Genomic DNA, 25,331 nt, shown 5'->3' with positions numbered 1-25,331 from the left:
GTCGTCCTGTGTAGGAGCGCATTATCGGTTCTCAAAACATAAACAAAAGCTGGCCGTGAGAGGGTCGTAAAATTACCCGACCCGTGCCCACGCCACTGATTGGCGACGGAGTGCACGGGTACCACGGGGTCCACTGCATTTCATTTCACGCACAGTGACGATCTTCGCCTGCCATTACCCGATTCACCGCAAAGCCCGAGGACACCGAGGAGCCCGGAACAGAGCAGCATCCCTTCTGCGGTGGTGCACTGACGATCGATTTGAGTCGATTGACCACAAGGCCCTTGGGTTTCTAGCGCCACTTTATGGCCCCCGCCGGATACGCTCTTTGTTGGTTGTTATTTTTTGAAGTGTTATTTTTGGGTCTGGTTTTGAGCGTTATTTTCTTAGCGGTCACCCAGCAACGTGCTCGAATCGTTTGGGAAGCGGAAACCCGGGCGGCCCGTCCAGCCGGGTTCAGTAGATCGTTTCTTTGCGCGAAAAGGACCCCCTTCGTTTCGAGCTACATAACCATCATACTTTTTTTTATTTAGCACGCCTTACGCCATCTATAATCTACGTGGACTTTCTGGCCCGTGCAGCGGCCACTACTTTTCTCATTTTAACCTACTCAACAACTTCGGGAGTATGTCGTCCTAAACGTCCTAGTCCCCTAGCTTAACACTACGATCGAGGAAACGCCTCGGCACAAGTAACAAATGAAGCCAAACAAGCAAATCCGACATCGGGCGCACTCAAAGTTTCAACAAAACACTGTCCGCCTTCGAGAACGAACTCCACTCTTTCCGCCGGCCATTATCGTAGACGTAGCGCAACGGCATCGGGTCGGCCGCCAGGGGCTGCTGCTGCGTCCCTGACACGGTCAGCTCGAACTGGTTGTCCTTGGCGAGGAGCGACGCGTTGTTGAGCGACGCGTAGTACGCCACCTCAGCCGGTGCCAGTATGGCGGCAAAGTGACCCCGCACGTGCCCGTTCAGTTCCGACTCGCCGTCGAACGCACTATCACAATATTCGCACAAAAAGATGGACCGGACCTGCGGAGGTCCGCGGCTGCTGATCGCCTGCTCGCCATCGCTTCGGAGCCGTTTGCTTTTGCGGCCACCAGAAACCGTCGCCGCTGGTTGGGTTGTGACCTCCGACGGCTGTGGGATCACTTTCACACTCCACACCTGTTCCCCGCCGCTCCGGACCCGCAGCGTCAGTGTGGGCCTCCGGTAGGTGGCGTGTTCGTCGAGGAAGAGCTGCAGATTCTCGGTACTCTTGTTGTACTGCGCCGTGTGGACCTCGGCGTGCCGCGCCAGCTCTTCATCGTTCGGCGTCCCGAACGAGCAGACCGTGCACCGTTTCGTACCGGCCCCGTGCCGTTCCAGGTGCTCCGTGATGTGGGCTTCACCGAAGAACCGCGCAGGACACCGCGGGCAGTAGTAGAGGCACGTCGGAACCGTCCCTTGGGCCAGTATATCAATGCTATCCTCGAGCGAGTCGACGTTAAACGCACCGTCGAGCGGACTGTCGGCCGTTGGATCCTCCGCCGACGGTGAGCCCAGCATACGGTCCAATCCGATCAGGTCCGTTGCGTCCTTGTCATTGATTTCTACGATCGGCTCCAGGGTGCTGCTGGCCGGGCACCCGGCGCCGGACAGCTCGTCGTGGATGGAGCCGAACGGAGCGAGTGGTGGCACCGTGGGCATCTCGGTGGTGGTCTGGACGCCCTCCTCAACGACGTAAAAGGAATGTTGGTTGGTGGGTTTGGTGCCACCGCCCCGCAGATAGTGGCCACCGCCGTCCCCTCCGTCTACTACCACCGTCGTCGTCGACTCGTCTGCGCTGGTGGTGAGCTCGATGAACACGTTTCCGTTGTGCTTTAGCCGGCAGTGTCTCTGCAAATGATACGAAACGGCTTAGGAACCGTGAGTCAGAGGAAACCGAACCGCCCCAAACCGACACCGGGACACTGTTAGAACGGGTGTTAGTACCAGATCGCGACAGGCGGTCGGTCCGATCGTTATATACCTGAATGACATGCTTCCAGTTAGAGACCTGATGACAGTGACCGCACCGGTACGGTGCGTTGTGTCGCCACGTGGGCATAGCTACCTTCTGGGTACTTCCACCAGCACCACCACCACCACCACCACTACTATCACCACCGTCCCCCAGTTCCAGCATCGGCTTGTCGCTCGCGGCGCCATCCCCGACTAGGGTGCCGTTAGTTGGGGAACGGTCGACGCACGGGTTAGTAGTTTGGCTACCGAACGAGGTGGATGGCGTACAGTTTTGCGGCTCGGCGGCGGGCCCCGGGTCCGGTGCGGCCACCGTGTCACTCTCGGTCGTGGTGTCGTCCAGCGGAATGGTCGGGATACCGGCCGGAAGCGTGATATGGACGTTGGTCATGTGCAGCACGAGCTCCTCTTTCGTTGACGCGCTAGAAAGGCAAAAGGGAGGGGCGCTAATTAGGAACCACACTACCAAGTGCTCCGGGGTCGCGTACCTGTGATCGCAAACTGGACACTTGATGTCTTCGCGTGTGGCCGAATCCTCCGGGTGCTTATCATCCTGCTGCTGCTGCTGGAGCAACAGTTTGAAGCCCGGCAGGCTAGTGATCGTCTGCAGATCGATGTTGTACGTACGGCAGGCCGTCATCAGGTCCGTCACGGCACCACCGACCAGGGACTTGGTGACCTGGTGGTTACTTGCGCCGCCGCCTGCGGCCGCATCTTTCGCGTTGTGGTCCGTGATTTGCATCAGCGTGATGTACTTGTTGTACTTGGTGTAGTTCCGGCGGCCCGTCTCGTCGTTCATCAGGACGCCCGCGTTCTTGTGGCTCGGATCACGGATCGTCTTCAGACGTATGTGTTTTGTGATGTCCCATCGCCAGTTTGAACGGTATGCGCACAGCGAGCACTCGAACGGCTTCTTGTTCAGGTGCCCGACGATGTGCACGTGAAAGCGGGACGCCGTCGAGGCCCAGAACGAGCAGTGCGGGCACTTGAACACCTTCTTCATCACACCGCCCCCCGCCGAGGGGCCTCCTGCGACCCCCGCGGCACCGCCGGCGGTGATCGTGTTGGTCACCTCACCGTACCCGGGCGCCGTCTCGATCCCGCAGTACGTTTCCGATTTGTTCTCCAATATTTCCACCTCGTCGTCGTTCGCGTCTGGTGTCTGCTTCCGGTCATCCGGCGCCCCGGTCGGTGCGCCTAAGCTCGATTCTAGTAGCGTTTTCCACACGTCGCTCGACGAGGATGTGCTGTCGTGTTCCGCGCTCGGAAGCAACACCACGGCACCCGGGCCCGAGTCGTCGATGGACTTTTGCAGCAGCGACGTAATGAGGTCCTCCTTGTGGGCCGCCGCGATGTGGTTGGCCAGCTCGACCGTGGACTCGTAGACCAACTCACAGAACGTGCACTTGGTCGTCGCAGTTTGGGCCGGCATCAGGGCGGACATTGGGACCGGCTTTAGGCCGGCTTCCTTCGCCGGGCGACCCCCGGCCAACGGGATTAGGTTCGGGATCGGTCTGTGTCGCTTCCGTGGGGATGACCGATCGTCGGCGAGTGGCGCCTGGGAACGGAATTTGGGATTGAAGCAGATCACACACATCCCGTGGTGGGCTTCGCGGTACTTACCTCATCCGATGCGGTCACCAAACTGGGTAGGCCATCCATTTCGAGTTTCAACGTCTTCTGCCCCAGACCGAAGTTGGTGTCTAAAAGGGAAAAAGGGTACGCGTTTGTATTAGGGGTTGGAAAGCAATCGGCAATTTTGTTGCGGGGCATTACCAGCGATGGTCCGGTTCCAGGACTGCTGTATCTCGAGCAGCAGATCCGACAGACCGGAAGCAACAAGTAGCTGCTGCTGCTGCGTGTTGCGTGCGCTTGGCGTAGATCCTTTCCTGGGGTGCTTCGGTGAGTCGGTGTGCGGTTGGCGTCTGTGCGGCCTAATAAGCTCCTGTTTCACCACGGTCCGCGGGGTTCGGGCAGAGTCCGAGTCCGGCCAGGGTTCACTGGCGGTGGGTCCAGCACCGTGTACCATCTTCATGTGGCGCACCAGCTTCTGGTGGTGGCGCGACGCGTACAGACATCGCGGGCACCCGTTGATGACAATTTTCTCACCGTGTGTATCCCGCAGATGGGTCAGATAGTGGCGCGGATTCTGCGTAAAGTATCGACAGTGGCCACACGAATAGTTTCGCTTCACCTTACACTGTGGAAGCACTTGCTCGGCCCTCGATAGGCGGTCGTCTTCGTCGTCGTCGTCGTATTCGTTGTCCTCGTCTTCGTCGTCGTCGTCGATAAGTGACGACCGACGATAACAGGGTTCCTGCCGCTCGTTGTCTGCTTCCTCTGCTGCTTCCGCCTTGATGTCGGGGCGGCTTAGAATCACTTGCTCACCACTCACCACTCGACGTACGATCAGTTTGTCCCCGGAACGCTGCACCATGGACGGTACGTCCATTGCTGGGGAGCGTTACACAAGCATAGGGTTTCCTGCAAAAAACAAGGAGCGCACACGGCACGGGAGCATAAACCGAAGGGGTCTCAATCTGAGCCACCGTGGGGGGGCAACCGTACCATCCTGTATGCTGTAGGGCCAATAACCTGGGACGGGAACGGTGTTTGGAACGAAATCGAAAGTCTAATGCCGATGGCACTTTCACCCCACAGTGCGAACTGATAAGGAAAATCGACTTATTTACACACACACACGGTTTTCCCTGCAGCACGTCGTCGGTCGGATTTGGTGGACGCGTTTGACATACCGAGCGCATGCGCTTTGCGCGGGTTTCACGGCGAACGCACGCACGAACTACCAACACCAACACCGCCACAAGGTGGTTTGGTTGCTACACTACCGTGCGTGAAGCCGTCAGCTGACCCGATGCTGTCAGTTTTGCAAGGAAAAAAACCAAAAAGGCCATGTGATTGTGTTTCAAAACGGTTCAAATGATAACCGTTGGCCCAACGTACGCATTTCTATTGTTTACATATCAGCAATTTTAGGTCTCATTGTGTACAAATAACAGCCCGATAGCTATTTGGCCTCCGTCAATATGGCGAGTGTTTCCTGAGCATAAATTGAAGTACATTAACGATAACGGGTGGACATGCTCCAGTGCTTAGATCGTGCCAGCCAATTGGTTTCGTTAATTTAAATGTGGTAATTTTGATTTAAGGAGACCCTGCAGCAATTGACCATCGTTTACAAGCCAAGGATGGTAATGTGCCGCTTCACAGGCCGTTTTAGGCTTTTTTGCAGGAAAACGATGTAGCCAAAACCTGACGAAACGCTGAATGAGGGTCGCTATCGACAACAAATGATCAGTTTGAATCATGCGGCCCCATCAGATAATCATCGCTTTGGACTGAGGCACAATCATTTGCATTTGTGGCACTTGGCCAATTATGCCAACGTGCCGCAAAATGGCTCGAAGAATGGTTTTTCACGAATTCCTAAATTGGGATCCATAATATGCTTATGAGATGGACCAAGTGTGTACAATCAAACGGCGATTACTTTGAATGGAACCATTAGGAGGTTCATACAAAAATGATCAGCTTTCTTTAACGAAAGGAGTCGCCAACTTGAAGACCAAAGTGGCGTACATTCAAACACTTTTCATGATTGTGTAAGCCTTGGACGGCGATTATTGAGAACGCATCTGCAGATGCCACGCAGACGACTAGCAGCGTGCGGCTGTCTAGTAACTCTCGGCAAAGTAATTACGGTTTTTGCAAACGACCCTCCGGTTGGCGTATAAATGGCGTAGAGTGTCGCTAACGCTCGGCCAAGGTTGCCATCGATCGCAGTCACGTGCTCCGCCTGTGTAGCTTGTGTTGAGCAGCGGAGAGCGGAGCTCTCTTGCGTGCGTGTTCTGGCGTATTGCGCCCGTACGCGGCCCATATGCTCTTCGCAGAACCCCAGCACGGAACGATGACGTCGAGATCATTCTCGGAAGATGTTTGAACAGATGAGCGCTGTGCGCTACCATTATTGTTCGTGTGTCTGTACATGTGTGTGATTCCAGGCGGATCATATTTCTATTACGAATGGCATTCCGCTGCCTGATACAGACCATGTGTGTCCTTCACTGCGCTGTTGCTGCTGCTGCTGGTGCTGCTGTTCCGTCAACGGGCTACGGTCTCTTGTCACCCAAAAAGGGCTTCCTATCGCTTCACTTTGGGCCACTTATCTACTGTCACTCGCTTCGTTTGTTAGTTTTCACATTCACTGATAAGGACGGACGGGCGCGGTCGACTCACGGGCAGCAGGTTGCGCGGATGGTTTAGTAGCGGACCCTCTAAAAATAACCCTCGCCGACTAGTTCCACCGCACTGACGTTTAGAACGTTCCGATCCGCGCTACTGTTGGTGGGTTGTGCTAGGATGGGTGCGCGCCGATGCGATGTGTCTGTCTGCGATCGGAAGCGGAAACACAACCCCCCACCCGGCCACGCAATGAGGCACGAAATGGAGCACACACACACACACTCCGCCACTGCCGCGCACTGCGAGATGATTAACGCTGCTGGAGTGCTGCTGGAGGACGGTTTTGCTCTTCTGCGCAGCAAACAGCGCCCGCGCACAACACTCGCGTTCTAATGCACTGCGCGCGAGATACTGCGCTCTGAGAACGTTAGAGAACGCCAGCGCACTAGCACACGGGCAGAGCATAAAAAAGGGCATCGGCGCGACACGCGGCCGCCACACATGCAACGCTTGATTACGCGATCGCGCGCATTCGGAGGCATACTATCTCTGGTTGGTAATTTCTTCCAAGTGTGCGCGACATCGTGCGTCGCGAGCGAGAGAAGATGATGTTTTGGTTTGGGGCTGGCCTGTCTGTGATGAGTTGTGTATTTGGATTCGGTTTAGTTTTGTGCTCCGGGCCTCTCACACACGTGCAGCGTGCGGTGCAGCAGCAGCACCGTTCTCCAATTCAATTCAATCAGCGCCAGTTAGTGGCAGCGCTGTCGTTTGCTTGCGCCGCGAAGGCCACCGAAGAGTTGTAAACGGTGGCGATCGGTCGAGGGCTGACACGCACAGCAGGCAGTGTAGTTCGGTGCCGTGCGGGACCCTTAGCGGAAGGACTCTGCGAAAGGATCTACACATTCTTTACTTTAGCATTTCTTTCAGAATGATTTTATTATCCGCTTAAACCTTAACTTTAAACAGTAAGTTAAAATCTCCAATTGCTCAACCTTTTCAGCTTCCAACGATACAGATATGTGATGAACAAACCAGAAAGATAAACATATAACTTTTGAAGATAATTTTTTTAAAACCCAAACAAAGGTCGTTTGCAAGCACGACCTTCTATTCAAATCTGCACACTGTATTGCAGATTGCATACATTTGGGCGTATTATGATCCACGCGAGAAAACTCCCAAACTTTGCGCCTAAAAGTATGCAATATGCAGTGCGCCCTACGATTCGAATGAGGCCGTTAGGTACAACTGTTGTCTAGCTGCCCTGGCTTTACATCGCAAGCGTACGAGTTCATTTTTAGAGACACGTAATTGCAACATTGGCATGCCCCTTGGATGTTTCAAACGCGCCGTCCCACGATCACGTTGAGCGCTCGCCACATTCTTACACACATTCCAACACCTTCTTCCCATCGCGGGGATGCGCTAATCAATGAGACGAGATTCATTGCCGAGCAGTTTAATTTAATTTATCAAGACACAACCGCAACGGCAACGTGGAGAGAACCGAAAGCGGAGAGAGTCCGCGGCCGTCCAGCCGTCGACTGGGAGACTGGGAACGAGGCCCCGCGGTGTCCCGCTGGGCGCTATGTACCGCATTTCATCCCACCGTGGCGACTCCCGGTCTGCATCAATCTCATTTACACTTGTTTATTATTTTCACCGAACCGTGCGCTCTGTTATTAAATATAATAAATCATGAAAGATCAGGTGATTTGAGGCGTTTGAGGGGCAACGTGTTCGTTTCTTTTTGTTGCGCCCATACCCGCGGGCTGTGGGCTCTTCTCCGTGTGCCGTGGACCCTGGCCCGTGGACCGCGGCTAGTCATTTGCGGACCTCATGCGGGCGATTGTTGGCCATGCTCGGTTTTGTGGCACTCTATTAGGCGGAAAAAGCGCGGTATGCTTAGGTTTCGTCTTGCGCAAAAGTGAGACCAACCAACACGATGTTTTGTTCCTGCGGTTAGAGGCTTGTGTTCTTCGAGCGCCCCAAAAACCGCACTGGCGCACTGATTAGGTCACACCAACAATAAGCACAGAAAATGTGCTGGCCCCAAACTGCCCTGCCCCATGTAATACGTACTTTACATTCGTCCGCTCTTCACGCCTGTCATACACACGTTCGTTAGAACCCCGGTTCCCCAAAAGGGGTTGCCCCTAAAGTGAAATCTCAACTCCGAAAGCGATCGGAGCCAGGGAATTATAAAATCATTAACCAACATCGGCCGGGGACGGTTCGTTCGCACCCCAGTTCAGGGGGGATGGTTTTGGGGCGTGAATCCGGGCGAAACTCGGGGCGCTGCCCCAACCCGACCATCGGAGAGGCAGATGAGACGAATTAGAGACGCGGCGGCGATAATTGAGCCGAGCGCTTGAATGGAACAACTTCAAGACAACAACTTAATTTGGAGCCGATTTCGGGAGAAAGACCGCGGACGCTGAAAGCCACCAAAAATTGCCCCGGGCGTGATGATCGTTAACCCTCCCTTTCGCGCCAGACGACGGGTGTGTCGAGGTGTGTATCCTTTGCTCGCAGCAGGGTACGCATTCGCCGCGGGTTCCCCGGTGAGGATCAACTTTGTTTGGTTAATTTCAGACCTTCGGCAAACCGGAGCCGCTGTCCGAAAAAGAAGACCTGTAGCCCAACCGCGATAAGCCGAGAGGCGAAATATCGTTCACACACGCACACGTTTGTACTTAAAAATTGGACAGTAATGGGATGTAGGTAACACTTCCGGCTGTCGGATAACGGATCTTTTGCTCCGTTTGGATCATAAGGGGTCTGAGGCTTTTTTGTTTTGGGCGGCAAGATCGGTCATAGGTTTCACATTCGCGGTTTGATTGAGACGCAGCGGCGGCTCTAACGGTTCCCGTTGTTCCGTCTGCGTTTGGAGAATGAACCATTTTCTTCTTCTCTGACCACCTTTTTGTTGTTGTTCGGAGTGAATGAAGACTAATCCTTGCGGATCGTAAACCATCTTTTGGGAGTGTCGATACACACACACACACAACCCGATCCGATTGTCAAAGGATTCGTTTCCAACATTACGGCGTTAGAACGTCAGCACTCTGCTCTGCATGATGCACGTTTGCGTGTTTCTGGGCAGTTTGTGGGTCAATCAGTTGCAACGGAGCAGATGGAAGTGATCAAACTTTTTTAAAAGGCTTTCGCTTTGCTCACGATCAGTCCGACACCGGAAAAAGGGACACCTTTTCGATTGCGATTCGCTTTATCGTCCACAAGCACGCGCCCATCGTTTGCGGCTGATGATTTCTTTCCACACAAAAGTCACACGGTGTGTTAGTACTTTTGATTGATTTATTCTTAAAAAGGAATCACATTTTGGAGTACGCTGGCGACATTAAAAGAAAATCCTGAACAAATGCCTGCTCTCACCAATCAGCCACCACGCGACACACGTTCGGTATTGCAATGTCTTCTCTTCCGTTGGCCACACGGCCAACCAGCCAACGCCAACCTCGAACTGCGAGCGGCGGTTGTCACGGTTGGACAGCGAGCAAGCGAGGAGATGTGTAGTAAAATATTAGTAAATGATATAACAAAAAATTACAATTATAGAATGCCTCTGTTCCTTAAAAGTATCAACTTGCTGCTGGTTATCTCAAACAAACAGTAGTACTCTCGCGTTAAATTACACGTTCCCCCAACGTGGGTGATTCTGTTTCATTAATTGCAGTTTTTTTGTTGTTCATTTCCACGTTTTTATTTTACCTTTTTTCTCTGTGTTTTGGGAGTTTTTTTTAACTTATTTCCACCACTTAGGATTTCATTTTCGGTCAGTTGCAGTTAGTCCATCTGTTTACTCTTTACAAGGGTTGTCTCTCTTCACAAATTGCTACGTATTAGTGTTTACCGTTTCTTGTTTTTGTTTTGCTCGCCTTTCATTCGCAAACTCGTGTCCTTTTCGAATTGATATTGCATCTCACACTGATCGATCGCGCATTTTGCGATGCATCGCGATGATTAGTAGTTAATTCAGTTGCACCGCGTCGTGCCAACTGCGATCGAGTTGCTTCTCGTGTGTGTTTGTTGGCCGCAACCGCAATGTTGATATCTTATGTTGGGTTGCTTTGATTTGGGGTTGCCTTACTACGGTCCGGTTATAACATTATACAGTGTTCTGGTTTCGGTTGCGTTATTATCTGATATATTCTGGGTTCCGCCGTGTTTAGGTTTGCATGTTTACTCATATTTTCCTTTACGCTCTTATAGGCCTCTTATTGTTTGCTGCTACAGTATTTACATCGCGCCTCCGTCCGACACTTCCGTTGATAGCCTGTTTCCTCGAACTAATAAAACACAACATAGTTCTAATGTACACTGGTATGTCCTATCGCTGCGCATCGCATGCCCCTTTTGTTAAAATGTGGCCAACAATCACACACACACACACACGGGAAAAATCTTTTCCGTTTTTGATCACTCCTGTTCTATTCTCCAGGTTTCTGTGCCCGTCTTTAGTAACTTTGTTGAGTTCTTTTACCACAAATAAAACCTTTTTTGCATTGGCGGGGTTTTCAAATGCCAGTTTTTTAAGTTGAAGGGCTCCCGGGGCGTGTGTGTGTGTGTGTGAGCGTTGTGTGCCGGTAAAATCAAAATCGCGTTCCGCGAAACGAACACCGACCGCAGCCGTGCGATGCCATTTGAATTAATCATAATTACAATTAAAATGTTAATTAAAATAAATAATTTATCGCATTGCATCTGCGTTTCCGGGGGCGGCAGGTTAAGCCCCGGTTTGTGGGGATGAACGAACGGGGACGCATTCGTTGTGCAATATTCATTCTACCTACTGGGTTCTGGTTTCGTGTGAGTGTGTGTTGTGTCGCTGGGAAAGGGGAATAAAAGAGATTGAAATGCATTTTCGGGTGCATCGGCTCGGGATGCACTCGCCCCCGTGCTCTCTCTCTCTTTCTCTCTGACTTTCGGCTCTAGGAACAGACTTGAGACTTGGCGTCTTACCACGTGGCCCTAGTGAGGGCGGTCCGCGGTCCGCGTTTCCGGTGCGTTGTCGGGCCTGTTTCACGTGTTGTTGTACAGCAAGGATTCTATGCTAAACGGGTTTGGCCTGATGCTGTTATGATGGCGTATCGGTGTGTCGCTGCTCTCGTCCAGGGCGTCGTCCACACTTTCCCGTCGCTGCATCGAGCAGTCTTCCGGCTCGTCGCCCGACTCTGCGCCCCCGACAACATCGATCGGATCCTCGTCGTCGTCGTTGTCGTCGTCCTCCTCGCTTTCGCTGCCGGAGTTGTTCCGGTGCTGCGATAGGTACTCCGCCTTCAGCGCTTCCAGATCGACCGCGATACCCTTGGCGCGCAGCTTCCGCGCCTGCCGTTCCAGCGCTTTCGCGATCTTCTTCCGGCGTCGGGCTCTGGCAAATGGACAGAACAAAAGCATTTGTAAAAAATGTAATAATCTATTCGTGCAATCGTCCAGCAATAAACTCCAGAATCACGAAAAAAGCCAGCCGCTACCGTTGCCATAAAAATTGCTCGCAGTGCGCGGCACCGACCGACAGATGGCGCTGCCGTAGCCGATTCGCGTAAAGTGTTGGATGGTGAATGTTGACGGCGCCTTCGGGGGGTCTACAAAAGGGCCTAAAGGACACCGGCATGAATCAGCAAGTTGTCCATCGTCCATTTTGCCGCTTCATTTGGGGCGAAGGTTATAATCAGGCCAACAAACTGCGCCGAAAGAGGTAGTTAAGCGTTCGACAATGGCGCTGGTCAATTGACCACTCATCGGTTCTGGTGGAAACCGCAGAAACCTTCAGCACCGCCATCGTTCGCCATTTTGGGTCCGGCCCTCGAGGGGGCGGAAAATCGTTTTACGATTCGGGGAAAAATATGGCCCCTTGGCGTGTCATCGGCCAGCGCTTCGGGGCCGGACACGCAAAGGCAGCGTACGCGCGCGCGCGCTCGCAACGGGAGCCATGGTTGCGCCCCTGTGCCTTCCGCAAATACAGGATGGAAATTGAAAACAATAACAGCCACACGACCGCCGACTGGCCGCCGATGGTGGGAAAACGATGCTCATTAGGTTCGTGCTCGCGAAAAGACTGTCATTACCGTTTATTGCTGCCGCCATATAAGTACTATTATGATCGATTCGCCGCTGCCCGAAGGTGGTTTGCCGCCGTACACCAAAGAGGCCGGCCACAGAGAGATGATGCACTCTGCCACTAGGCCGCCAGCAATAATTGAATGCAAATGCATCTTCATTGCGCAATAAAATGCGCCACATGTGTGGGTCGCTGCCGGTAGGCGGCTGGCAATCTTGCCATCCCGCGGCCACGGCTAGTGTACGGTTGGCTTTATTTCCTTTTGGGCCACAGCGTTTAAAATACGTGTGCTCCGAAACTTAATAGACCTCTGGTGAGGTGACGGGTTATTTTATGCCACAGCCGGGCGTAGAGTGTAAAATGGCACTACACTTTCTGGCTCGGGCACGGAATCCTGTACCGCTGCGTGCATAAACTACGCCCCAAACTACGGTCAATTTTTGGGGTTGGTTGTGTTACACACAAAAAATAAGCCCATCGATTTCGGTCGCTCCTGGGCGCGCCACGCACGAGCACGGATAATAAATTCGGGCACCAAATGGCATCCATTGCGACTGAAAGTGCTTGGAATAATGTCTGGAATTGGGCAGAACGCACAGCGTAAATGGGTTTCGATTGCCGCGTGACATATTATTATGTCGCCGAAGAGCCACTCGAAGGCTCTCCACATTTTATTCCGCCGGGAATCCGTCGGGATGGTTTGTTAGTTTCAAAATGCTTTCGGGCACAGCGATTAAAACAGTTTTTCGACGGAACAGTCCATTCACTGGCTTGTTTTAGATCCTGCGCACGATTTTGAATCGGTTTTCCGCTGAAGAATGTGGATGATTTCGACGAAGCCAACAGTTAACCAGAAGAGTTTAGTTGCATTAGTTCGCCCTTTTCTTTCCGATCAAAATGTTATAAAGTTTATTGGTAAACAATGGTAAAATTGAAGATGAGAATATTATGGAAGTCTTCAAATTAGTTTTATACAATACAGTTGGTTGAATTTGTCTAAAAGGACATAACTAAATTGCTGATCAAAAACCACTGTGAACAATAAAACAAGAGTGCAAGCAAACAATTGGTGAACTGGGGCTTCGAATACGACCATTATAATCTGCATTCTTGAAACTGCGTCATTTCGAACACTTCGAGCTTTATTTAGGCGATTTTTACAACCAAACGAATGGCAAAAACTCAAATATGAATGAAGAATGCACATCTAAAGTAAAATTCAACATTTTCTCAGACAAGTGACTGCTAGTGAAAACGAACTAAATATGACTTTTAGTTAATGAAAGAAAGAACCACGTTCGGAAAGAAAGGATCGGTCATCGGTCGTGACTTACTTTTCTCGGGCCTTCAGCTCGTTTAGCGGGATCGGTTCACCGGAGCAGGACTGCGGATGGGCGTTGTGTGCGGGTCTGCCGGGTCCTTTTTTCGTGTGCTCCTTTTTTCTCCACTTTGCCCTCCGATTTTGAAACCACACCTGGAAGCGGAACGAGAGAGAGAGAGAGAAAGAGAGATAGAGAAACCCAAATAGATCAAGCCGTATCGGTGAGAACTGTATTTTGTGTGAATGGTACAAAACTGATGTTGGGAAGAACGAAAATCTTGCAAGAGAAAACCGCTTGGGTGCAGGAAAGGACCTACGAAAGCCGCCACCACGGAACCGAAGACAGGTCCCCGACGGGGGTCCCCTGTTGGACGGATGAACAGTAAATATACGTATTAGCTCAACCATCAGCCATTAATTATTTTGTCCGGAGTCCTTCCCCGGGGTCCGCTCCGCTTGTGATCAGACGCCTTTTTTCGGTCGCAGGCGGCAGGATCGAACGGACAGAACGCCCGGAGAAGGAGCACGACGCAAAGACGCGAAGGATTAACGTGTGTAACACTTGACTTATGATTTGTTTTTATGACTGCAACTTGCGAGCCCGAAAGGCGAAGGCGAGAGAAAAAGACATTTTTTAGACCACGACTTCGGCCCGGCCACGAGGTGATGGCTCAATTTGTTCACCCAGCCACGGCAACCCGTGCCCGTGGAAAACGCGGAAGGTTCACGGGTGTTGGCGGGGGGGAAAGAATACCACGACCACGAGCGAGTGCCGTAAAAAGGTGGAAAAAATGAATTCCGTTTGTGTTTAATTTAGTCTTTCGTCTTTTGGCGGCCGACGCGCGGGGCCGCTTTAAAGGCCACGCCAGTTTCAGTTAAGTTTTCACTCCTCAAGAGCCCCATTTAGGGCGGAATTTATGCAGCAGGCGGCCCGTTTAGGCTCGTTGGGCGCACTCGGCTCGGGCTTCATTATGCGCACTTCCATTACCATCGGGGGTCCGAACGAGCCCTGAGTACTCTAACCAGTGCCCGGTGCCCGGGCCACGGTTGCACCTTGCCGGGTGTTAATCCTGGGGAATCGAATTTTAATACCAATATTAACAGGTTGCGCAACGGGTGAACCGGAGAATAAAAAGGCCGACTGAGGTGGACACTCCGAGCTCTCGATGAGCCATAAAATACCTCGGCACCAACCACAACAACCAACAACAAGTATTGATGCCCGGCGCGGTCTACATCCTGCCCTTGTTTTCGGCTCGGGAACATGTTTAAACACTTCGGTGTTTCCGCTCGTTCGGAAGTGCGTTTTCGTACACTTAACGGCCCCTGTCCGTCGAAAGCGCAGGCAACGAAGTCGACTCTCTCGTCTCGCTAACGGGAGCGTTAATCATTTTCTATTACAAGCCCGAAACGGGGTATGAAAACCTTTTTTTTCTGTGGTGTGGAAATTTTCACCCAACATCCGAGTATGTTGGAGAGCATGTTATTGGGTGACAATATTCGGCTCGGAAACACGGAGTGTCGCGGCCTCACGGGTACTAAAAAGTAATTGTTTGCCGGAACATAATAATTGTGCGCCGGAAAATGGTCGAGCCACACCGGTCGGTTTTATGGGTCTCGCAGTTTGCTGCACTCGCAAAAAGGACACAAGACGTGTAAAGTTACAGAAAGTATGCGGTTATCATTGCCCAGGTCACCGTGTTTTCATCGGCATCATTATCACCATCACCAGCTTCGGGCTTTTATGCAAATATACCTCGCCCTATCGCGATCATCTGGACTACATACGGGCTTCGTCACCTGCTGTCATGGGTGCAGAAGTAAATAAATAATGCCGTGCACATCGCTACTTTCTCACACATTTTTAAAGTTCGATTTGATTTAAAACATGTTCGCCGGCGCTGGCTGGCAAATATTGGCTTTGCGCAGATTGTTTGTGACTTTGATTTGCGCGAACCGCACGAACCCGTTAGCGTAGGGGACGAGTGCAGTGCACGGCAAATAAAGGGACACCAGTAATTCCGTTTAGCAAATCAAATATGAGACATATGGTGCATTGGTAGCGCGTGATGCGATAAAGACTATTGAATTTGCTAAAAATATGAATCGCAAAAGTAGTGCCCCGTTCGGCGTTATTTTCATTGCGTAAAATCCCTAACGCACCAGGTGTGAAGACTAAGTCCTTTCAGTTAAAGCAATTCCCTGCACCCAAACAGTTAAGTATTTGATGATTCTAACACTTATCTCTTCTAACAGCATCTAACACTTATCTCTTTGGTACAATATAGCAAAGCCTTTTCAGCCTTTTATTTGTGGGATTATTCAAAATCCAAGTTAAACGCTAGATAAGATCAAAAACAAAATAATTTATAATGTACTTTTTTAAGAAACAAATGCTTTCATTTTAAGTGGTCCATCCTGTAGCTAACTGAACAGTTCTTAAGAAAGTGGCAACGTAAGAGTTTCTCGGTAAGTGATAAATATGTTGACGAATCCATTTACAAACAAGCATAGGCTAAGCTTTCTGCGTTTGGATGTAATTTTTTATTTGAATGAGGTGAAAGCTAGGGCTCAACCCTTCACAAAAACTATGCTTAAATTACTGTTTAAGCCCACATCAAGCCAGACTACAGGTGTTGCTCAATTTTCGTCTGTCCTTCTCCCAAAAAACACGTAACATTAATCATTCATCCCGTTTTTATTGACGCTCCCCGTGCCTTTCTTTGGCCAATAAATCTCCCAATCCGTTGTTGGCCCATTGTTTGTCACGTCGCTCGGCAAATCCACCTCGGAACCAATGGCCAGCAATGCGGCATCCGAAAAAAGGGGCGAAAAAAAACAATCCCCGGAACGCCCGGCAGTTATTGTAAATAGTTTGTAGCACCTCGGGCAAGTAGTTTCGAGCTGGTCAATTGCGCGCTCCACACGCCGCCTTCATTGCCTTCATTAGCGCTAGTTACTGTCAAAGACGGCGTCGGCTTCCCGTTTCGGCCACTTCTCTCTTGTGTGTGTGCTTAAGAAGAGAAAAAAGTCAGCACGAAAATTGGCTCCTCGGGAGGTGGTCGCGGGTCGCCTAGGCCTGCGTCGCCTGCTAAGTCCTGGCTCCAATCGAATGGGGGGAGCGTAAAAAAATGAGCTGTCATTTGGTCCGGAAGCCCGCGGTTGGTGCGAGAGCAGCAGCAGCACACATTTCATCTTTTCCAGGTAACCAACGGGCGCCATTTGTTCCGAGTTCCGTGGCCGCGGGAAAATCTGGGCGCTAGCGCGGTCCACCGACCGTGAGGCAGACGGCGAGCAGCGAAGGCCGGACAGCGAAGGAAAATAAAGCAAATTTTCTCCACGGTACGCGGGGCCACTAGCCACTAGCGCTTAACGAGGCCTCTATTGGTTGCCGCTGCTTCTTGTTCGCTTATTCTCTGCCCGGTATCGGTAAATTACCGATAGGCCGGGCTGTGTTCTACAATGTGCATGAAATTTTACATTACGCGCAAGCGTAAAATAATTTCCCAAACAACACGTTCCGGCGAGCCGAGCGGCGGGGCCGTAGCTCGGAGCGGAGCGGCCACTGCTGCTGCTGGTTGTCTGGCCGCCAATAGGGGTTAACCATGACCAATAGAGTAATCGTCTTGATGAAACGACGACGAGGAGTGTTCCGCGGGCCCTGGAGCCCTGGGAGCGATCTGGGGATCCGTGGTGTAGTGATTAGTTGGGGCTCGGTTTAAAGCACAAACGCGTCGGCCATTAAAACCGGTGGTCAGTTCATGCGGTGCGGTGATCAATGGGGCTAAGTGCGCGCTACAGTGTTGCGGGCCCAATTAGAAACGAAAAATCCTATCGTAAAACTCTAATTAATCAATTTATATATTAAAGCCTTCGGTGCACCCCATTTAATTTAAATAGCAACCCCTCATTATCTCGAACACTCACACACTGCTTGGTTCACCCAATCCTAAGACGAAATAATAGAACCAACCAACCAAACGTTGGGTGGCTCTTGGGTAAGTAACCGACGCTGGCAAACAATGATTATTTAGTCTGGACAGCTTTTCGGTATCATTTTCACTCGCATCATGCGATACACTCTCCTGCGACGTCGTACCGAGAAGTACATTTTCACTTGCCGTGTGCGCGGTCCTTGATTGACTTTGCACCGGAAAAATATCGCCGAGCGACGCCGACGACAGCGCGGAGAGTTTGATTTATGACAATTTTGACGAAGCGCACGACACGGATTTGGACGCAGGCAGAAAAGGTGACGGACTCCGGGGCGCTCCGGAAGCAGAACGGAAATTTAATACTTCCTTCGAGTCGTTCGCGAAAGTGATGTGTCCTTCTTATTGTCGCCCCCTCGCGACACAGTAATCGGAACGTCGGGGGTCCCCTCATTGTTTGGCCTTGGAGTTGCTGAATGTTTGAACAACGTTTCGACCAGTGCGCCGAAAGTGCAGCTCGGAGTCATTATCCTGGCGGTACCAACGGCCAGCGTTTACCACGTTCTAATGATCCGCAATCATTCTTGTCCCCTTGTCGCGCGATTAAAGAGACCTCTCCATCGGACTCCCCTCAGCGGACAAGCGGACAGTAACAACCGAAGGACACTTCTAGTCCCACTTACCACCGGCAGGCACCAACCCGACGCAACGACGACGACGACGGGGCTATCGATGGGTTGCTGCTGCTGTTGCTGGTGCTGCTGAATGATTGATGGTGATTACATCCGGTGCGAGAGGAAACTAACGGACTCAACGGCGTAACGGGGCCCAAAATTGAACCTTTGGCATGCGTATTGTTTTTTTTTCTTGAATTATTTATTATAAGGCCCCCGGAGCGAAAGGACCATTGCAAGTGCCCCGGACACGTTGCTTCATGTACCACTAAATAGATTAGTATGTCACCGAGAAACCGTTTGGCGGCTATTGTCCAGTACGTGATTTTTGTTCGGACACCGTCCTACAATCACTTGATTACGTGGTTGCGAAAGGATGAAAAAACAAACCGAAAGGATACGCCTGAGAAACTAAGGACAACGAGTCGCTTTTATCAAATAATCAACTAATTTTACTAATTATACCAATTTAAATTTAATGCTTCCATTTTATGACTCAATTAATCAAATGCTGTTACTTGTGTCCTGGCGTAGGTTAGGATGGCGATTGTTGGGTTCTTTCCAAATCGTTTTCTAGTTTAGTTTCTTTCTTACTTGCCTGCAACCTTTGCCGAGTAATATGTTCCAGTTTGGGTTTTCGTTGTCCTAATAAATTGATTATTTAATTTTGTTGTCATAAGAATGCCGTTAAGGACCAATGTTATATGTTATCCGATTGGCTTGATTATTTAAACAATATTTCAAGGTTATCTAAAATGGGTTCGATATGCTAAGTGCTACAAAGACTCCAATCGAACAGTACAATCGGATTTCATACCATTAAGATTGTCGCGCCCCGATACTTCATGGCGTCAACGTAACACCAGCAGAGACTCGGTTTCGGGTCGATTAAGCGTCGTTGAATTATTCATGTGCGGCAGCCGAATTGAACCGATAGGTTCCGCTCCAAATCTGGCCAGCTGCCGCTGTTGCCGCTGCTCACACGGGGCCGCAATGGGGCAATCGGAGCATTTAGAGTGTAATTTTTATGCTCCGCAAATACGCCCACTTTTCTACGCGTCGGCTGCGACGGGCCGCCGCTCGAATCGGCTCATCTTTCACATCTGATTACTTCTTCACGGCGCGGAAAGTGCAGCACCCTGTCGCGGTGGCACAGGGAGCAGCCACCATTAATTTATGATTTAGCGCACTCCGGCCGACGTAACCACGAAACGAATCGAATTCTCCACCGCACATCTGTCACGCCGTGATTATCTCCCCATGGCCTGTCGCGATGTACGCTGGAGGACAACGGTGGCGGCCGGCTGGTCTTTAGGCCGGTGTTGTTAGTGACGTGTTGCCCTATTATTTTGCGAGCATCTGGGCGACTTTTGGTCGCACGACAGAATTATTCCACGATAAGGACCGACGTTGGACCGATTCGTGCATCTCGTCAATGTCTCGTTTAGATGTTGATCGATGCTGGGAAAAAAATCATTTTTTCGGAACAGAGTGCCTAAGGAATGAACAAACTACGAACCACAATCGAACCGTTCCATCGCCTAAAATAGACAATTCAAGATATATTCAAACACTTGGACCTAGGCGAAGGTTCAAGGCTATGCAGTGAACACGCCACTTCTGAGGCACCCGACATCAGATGGCGGAAGACGCTCGAAGGTATGCTGATGTGTGCCATCTGTGGAAATAATATCTGCATCATCAACATCATTATGCTTGCACCCCGCGGCGACCATCACAAAACGGCCATCGCTGGACGGCACGGAGAAGAATCCAGAAATCAATCGAAAATGTGCTGTAATCATCATCTTAATAATCTTTCTCCGATTTTCTATGGGTTCAATTCTTCACGCGCTTATACTCGAGGTACTCCCGACACACTTCCCGAACGCTTTCAAAATGGCCTAGGCGCTGTTTTAATAATTCCCAAGCCAAAACCACCTCAGAAATGCTCGGCGAGCTCCAAGTGTCCAGTCCAGCAGACACTGTGTCTTCCGTGTCGCCGAATCGCGCACCGCACCGTGTTGGCCTTTTCGGGTGGTGGAATGCGAGGATCCATCAACGGGCTGCCCTTTGCTCTCACTTTCTCGGAGGCTCGAGGTTTCGGTGTCAGCCAATCGGTTACAACTTTAAATCGACTTCCAAAATGATTTATTAAGTGTTTTAATTAATGAACGCCGGTGCGCAGCGTCGGCCTCGCCAGCACAGAAGCCGGGCCGACCCGAAAGGAGCTCTCCAAGGTGTGCCCCGGCGGGTGCTCCGGGGCCGAGGCGTCAAAAAACTTGTGGTGCGCTGATGTGATTAAAACTAGCCTTTTTCGGCGGTGGCTCCGGTCGAGCCGCCTGGCGTGGCTCCGGATCACGGTAATAACCTTCAGCCCGACAACATTATTATAACGCTGCGCTGAAACTATTTCCTCGGCCCGACCGCTGTTCGGGCCCGGTGGAGTAACCAAGGCGAATGAGGCCCCTTAAACCGGCAGAAGAAAAAAAAAACCCGGAGAGCCCATGCCAAGGAGAGTTCTTCGAGATGAAGTTGTTAAGCCTTCGGGACTCCGGGGGTTAGCGAAAACTTCGGACTTTGGGTGTATAAAAAATAGGTTTCACGCTCGTTTCGAGAGCCCCTGCGGGGCCGCGGCCTACACACACACACACACGGGGCACCGCCGGCCGAGGAGGCCCGAGCCAGCAGAACCCGCAAAGGTAATTAATTTTAATCAATTTTCTATACCCAAATGGAAACCAATGCACCAAGATTTTCGATTCGTCCGGCCCCGAGGGCGGCCCCAGACCGAGCGGACCGAAATACTTCATTAGTCACACACACACACGCACACAGGCCAAGGCCCGGGAGGTGAGAAAAAAGAGGCCCAATTCCGGCGCATCGGGTGCTTAGAGAACGGAGCACCAGATCGGTCCTAACAACCGACCGGAGCAGCATGTCCTGGGAAGATGGGAGTTGCTGGTGCACTCTGAGCTCTGGCCACATAAAAATCCACCAACTGCGCAGCCAGGCTCCCGACCGACGGGCCGCTCTGCCCTTAGGGCCTGCACACACACACACAACACACATTCAAATGTACCATCGTGTGGGCCAACCAGCAAGACAACAAGCTGGCCGACGACAATGGACAGCGAAGGAAAGAAGCCAATTTGTGGTACGCCTTTTCGGACCGTGGAGCGACTCCTCCCCGGACTTCTGGCCCGACTTCGGGCCGGACATCGCGCAAGGGCGAAACCCTTTGGGTTTCTGCAGGACACGGGGCGCAACACAAGGTGTGTAAAAAGGTGTGATGATATTGACGTTTGCGCGTAAATTTACTGCCCAACTTAACTGGCCCCGTGACTGGACTCACGCTCGGCGGGGTGCGATTGCCTCTGGCCTTCCGGCGAGCGGCCCTCCCCGCTGCACAGTTCCACGTTGCAGTTTCTCGTTGCGTACGGCTGATGATAATGATTATTTTGCTCGCCACTCGTCCGAAAGAGCTTTCGGCGGACTTCTTTCAGACATTCAGAAGTTCAGGCCCAACAGCAGCAGCAGCAGCAGCCACAGCAGGATAATAATAACGGATTGAGTGTGAACCGAAAGATGGCACGGAAAATTGTGGGCTCCTTGGCAGGAGAAGAAAAAAAACACCACCGAACCCGAAGAAAGTCGGACACAAAAACGGATACACCGGAATGACCCGGAGTGTGTTTGCGGAGTAATTATGCGCACATTTTAACGTTTTCCTTACGCTAATGTGACGTACGCAGCCAATCGAACAAAATGTAATGCCGCACGCCGCGGTCCTCTTTGCGGTCGCATTAACACCCTTCCCCGGCCTACGGACTCAGACTCGGGTCCTCGGGTAGGCTTGCGGCCACTTACAACGCAACCTACATGTAATTGCTAGTGTGGCCGGCCCCCTAAAAAGGAGTCGCGAGCTTTCGAGCCGAGGTCGCGCGACGGCTCACGGTGTAGCGTGGTTTTAGTGAAATGGGAGCAAGTGTCTTGTCGTTGATAAAATGAGAAACTTTTTTCCCGCAACACGACAAAAAATGTGAGCTGAAGGTCGCCGGTATGTTGTAACTTGGTCCTTTCGCTACAGCAGCATAATTACTATTGGTGGCCTGCACTCGGTGTTCGATAGCGAAAATTGTAGGCTACGTTAAATTAAGCAAATAAATTGAATGCCCAGTGACGCAAATGAGAATATTGATAAATAGCGTCAATAAATTACGGGCAGATGATTTTGGGTTGTGAAGGTGAGCAACGATTTTTCAATAAAAATGGGATACATTAATACATATTACAGTCCATTATAAGGTTGATGATGCCGAACCATCTTTAGGATAGATCGATGCGTTTAAATCCAACAAATGATTTCATTTGGCGCAAGCTTAACTATGTTATATTCAATTGAACAGGTGATTACATTTAGAAGAATATACTAACTAACGTATACTAACATTTTCGAAATGAAACGAAATGCAAGTTTGCAAGAACTTCAGTCATTTTTCTGATTAAATCTCGCTGATTCCAATGAAACTCGCGACCGATCTTCGGCGAGTTTGTAATGTTTGTCGATGGCTTCTTCGATCCGCTCGAAGATGAGTGTCAATTTCGGCAGTGTACCACTTTGACAGCTGATGTATCACTTGCCTATAACGCTCCATAGCAATAAAAATGTATTGTAAAGCATCTTCCATCGTTAAAATTAAATGATTTGAATACAATTCGCACAATAAAACACACAAAACAAACAATTCCCAATCGTGCAATTAGCGCTCTAAGAAACACCATCATCGCATTCCATTCTGTTCGCAACCGGTGACACCGGGCCGGTGTTATGACGTGCGGCCGCGCGATGGATCAAATATGTTGCCCGGTGAGAAAATCCTCACACCTCAGCATAAACCAAAGGCGTCGGCCCAATCATCCAATTGCTCCTATCCATTACCTAACGGAGGTTCCCAAATCCCAGGGCGCACAGCACACCTTCCTCAGCCGCCGCCGCGTCTTAGTTGATGACTTTATTCCCTTTTCTGTTCCACCTTCTTCGGTGGGGAGTTTATCAATTTCCTGCGCCTTTTCTCGCCCACAAAAATATATGCTCGAACCCTGGCCCGTGGTCCGACACCCGAGGGCCGATCAGCATGAGATCACGGGATGATATTATACGGTCACTGCCACAACCACTGGCCGCCGCCGCCGCCACCACCACCGCCGATGATGATGTTGGGGAGCGCAACGATGATGCCGCCGATGATGATGATGATGAAGAAGTTACGATCCCAAGACACAATGGCGCGCGCGATCCGTTCCGCCCGCGGGGCCGGGAAGCAGAGCCGTAGCCCCTTGGCTCCCTTCCCGCCGATTCCGATCGATAGCCCCGAAAAGTGGCTGGCCAGGGTGGAACCGGGCGGCCATTCTCGCAGCGGGAAGGGTGTGAACGTATAACAAGTCTATTAATATTGAGAAACTAATTTTTCCTGACGGGCCTTTCATAAGTTATACACGCCTTTTTCGGGGCCGGCTTTCCGGGGCCGGCAGCCTGGCTGGCTGGACCTGTTTTGCTTTGAAGATTGAATATTTTACACCTTCTCTCCGGGTAGCTCGGGCTGGCCGGTCACTTGGAATTGAAATCAATTTTAAATATTCAAAGCGTTCCTCGTTCCTCTTTTGCTTTCGTTAATTTAAAACTGTCTCCGCGTTTTTTTCTTGGCAGTGTGCAGATGAAGTATTGCGGAGTTACTTGACGCTTAATTGGTCCACATCCGATGCTTTTTTTCCGATCACTTACAACGGGGCATGATACATTGCGATGGCATCGCGAGCCAATAGCTTCCATGCCATTTCCGCAATCGATCGATCATAACTTTGGCCCGACGCTCGATCCGATCGCACGCGAAACACCTCAAGACCCGCGGCGCACCAACAACGGACAATAAAAAGAAACAATTTACGAACCCCCGAATCGGATGAAGACATCTTCGGCGGCTTCAACGGCAGCCGCGGCCGCGGGTGTAAATTGAGAAATTGAGGAGTGTGTGAGCCAAGAAAAGGTGGCAGCAAAAAATATGAAGCACCGACGGCACCGACAGCAGCGGCAGCAGCAGCATCGGCAGTAAATTGAGAGTTTGATTAATGGTTCAAAATATCTGTTAATACAAAATCTCATTTACATTTTTCTAACTTTGCCGCCCGTTTTGTTTTGTCCCTCTGTGCCGCTTCGCACCGCCCCGGGCGTCGTTCCCGCAACCCGGCACGGCCCGGCGTCTTATGCTGCGTTATTATTGCTATTATATTTATCATTATTCATATGAGAGTCTCGCTGGCACACACACACACGTTCTGCTTGAGGAGATATCAATGGGATGGAATCTTGGCCCGAGTGGTCCTCGGTCGCCACGGGGGTTGCAATATTAGGCGGCCAGGTGGTAAGGCCGCCGACAGCAGGAAGGTCGGGAAATTATCCGACGATGATTCCGCCCTATTCGAGAGCCCAAGCGTGTGTGTTTGGGTCCAGGCACAAATTGTTTTCTATTAGTTCCATTCTTGCCGCTCGGCTCGGTGCATGCCACAGGAGGTTGGATTGGTCCACAAAATAGATTATCACCTCGCGGCCAGCACGACTCTAACACCTTTAACGACGCCCGGTCGGCTCGGTCTTTCCCCTCGGCCGAGCCGAGCGGCTTCAGTAATGGGCAAAAGAGCGAAGACATATTTTTTGTTCGAAATTTTTATATTTTTTAATTTAAATCACTTTGCGTTGCGTGTAACATTTGTCGAACCTCGAACGGAAAGGAAGTCGATCGCCGATTGAATTCTGAATCGAACGGGGGTCCTATTTTACGAGGATTATGCGTGTCTAATATCTCGAACCAGAAAGATCGTCGCCGAGAACCATAAATCCAATATTTATGACCCCTTTCGGGTTGTTGCTTAAATACCCGCCCGGTCTGTGGTTTCGGAAATAGTTTCCTGTTTGACCCGGAGCTTCGACTTTTGGGCCTATTAAATCTCCGACCACATCACACACTTTACGGCCCTTGGTGATGGCGGGCAATTGTTTGATCACCGGTATCGCGCCGTGTCCTGTTTGTCCCTGTTCACCCACATACTATCGTGTGC

The 25,331-nt window shown here is 51.0% G+C and overlaps 2 protein-coding genes across 4 annotated transcripts in view; both read right to left on the bottom strand.

Annotated features, from left to right (window-relative positions):
• Window positions 1–603: 603 nt before the first annotated feature.
• On the bottom strand, window positions 604–6,120 carry LOC128275631 (uncharacterized). 3 transcript variants are annotated; one of them, XM_053014197.1, is made up of 6 exons: window positions 6,074–6,120; window positions 3,780–4,487; window positions 3,627–3,706; window positions 2,492–3,561; window positions 2,014–2,425; window positions 604–1,880 (listed from the first exon to the last, which is right to left on the bottom strand). In XM_053014197.1, the coding sequence occupies exons 2-6, from the start codon at window positions 4,453–4,455 to the stop codon at window positions 735–737; spliced, it is 3,384 nt and encodes a 1,127-aa protein (XP_052870157.1). In that variant the 5' UTR covers window positions 4,456–4,487; window positions 6,074–6,120; the 3' UTR covers window positions 604–734. The 3 variants fall into 3 exon arrangements, with proteins under 3 accessions (XP_052870157.1, XP_052870159.1, XP_052870158.1); XM_053014199.1 differs by having other exon boundaries at window positions 2,098–2,425; XM_053014198.1 differs by lacking the exon at window positions 6,074–6,120 and adding an exon at window positions 4,572–4,658.
• A 5,129-nt stretch (window positions 6,121–11,249) lies between these two features.
• The window catches only part of LOC128272390 (homeobox protein unc-4-like), a 60,253-nt gene continuing 46,171 nt past the window's right edge, over window positions 11,250–25,331 (bottom strand). Inside the window, exons 3-4 of the mRNA XM_053010190.1 lie at window positions 13,623–13,762; window positions 11,250–11,598 (exon numbers count right to left, since the gene is read on the bottom strand). Of these exons, the coding sequence (XP_052866150.1) occupies window positions 11,250–11,598; window positions 13,623–13,762 (489 nt within the window). The remainder of the gene's footprint in view (window positions 11,599–13,622; window positions 13,763–25,331) is intronic.

Source organism: Anopheles cruzii, chromosome 3 (genome assembly GCF_943734635.1).
Source record: "Anopheles cruzii chromosome 3, idAnoCruzAS_RS32_06, whole genome shotgun sequence".
Taxonomy (NCBI): Eukaryota; Metazoa; Arthropoda; class Insecta; order Diptera; family Culicidae; genus Anopheles; species Anopheles cruzii.
This window is presented reverse-complemented; position numbering and strand designations above follow the sequence as displayed.

Excerpts from the sequence above, each read along its gene's own strand:
- LOC128275631 (XM_053014197.1), bottom strand. The coding sequence starts at position 4,455 with ATGGACGTACCGTCCATGGTGCAGCGTTCCGGGGACAAACTGATCGTA. Across the intron at positions 2,426-2,491 it reads TGTCCAGTTTGCGATCACAG|CGCGTCAACGAAAGAGGAGC; the intron begins GTACGCGACCCC and ends TTGCCTTTCTAG. Across the intron at positions 1,881-2,013 it reads ACTGGAAGCATGTCATTCAG|AGACACTGCCGGCTAAAGCA; the intron begins GTATATAACGAT and ends TATCATTTGCAG.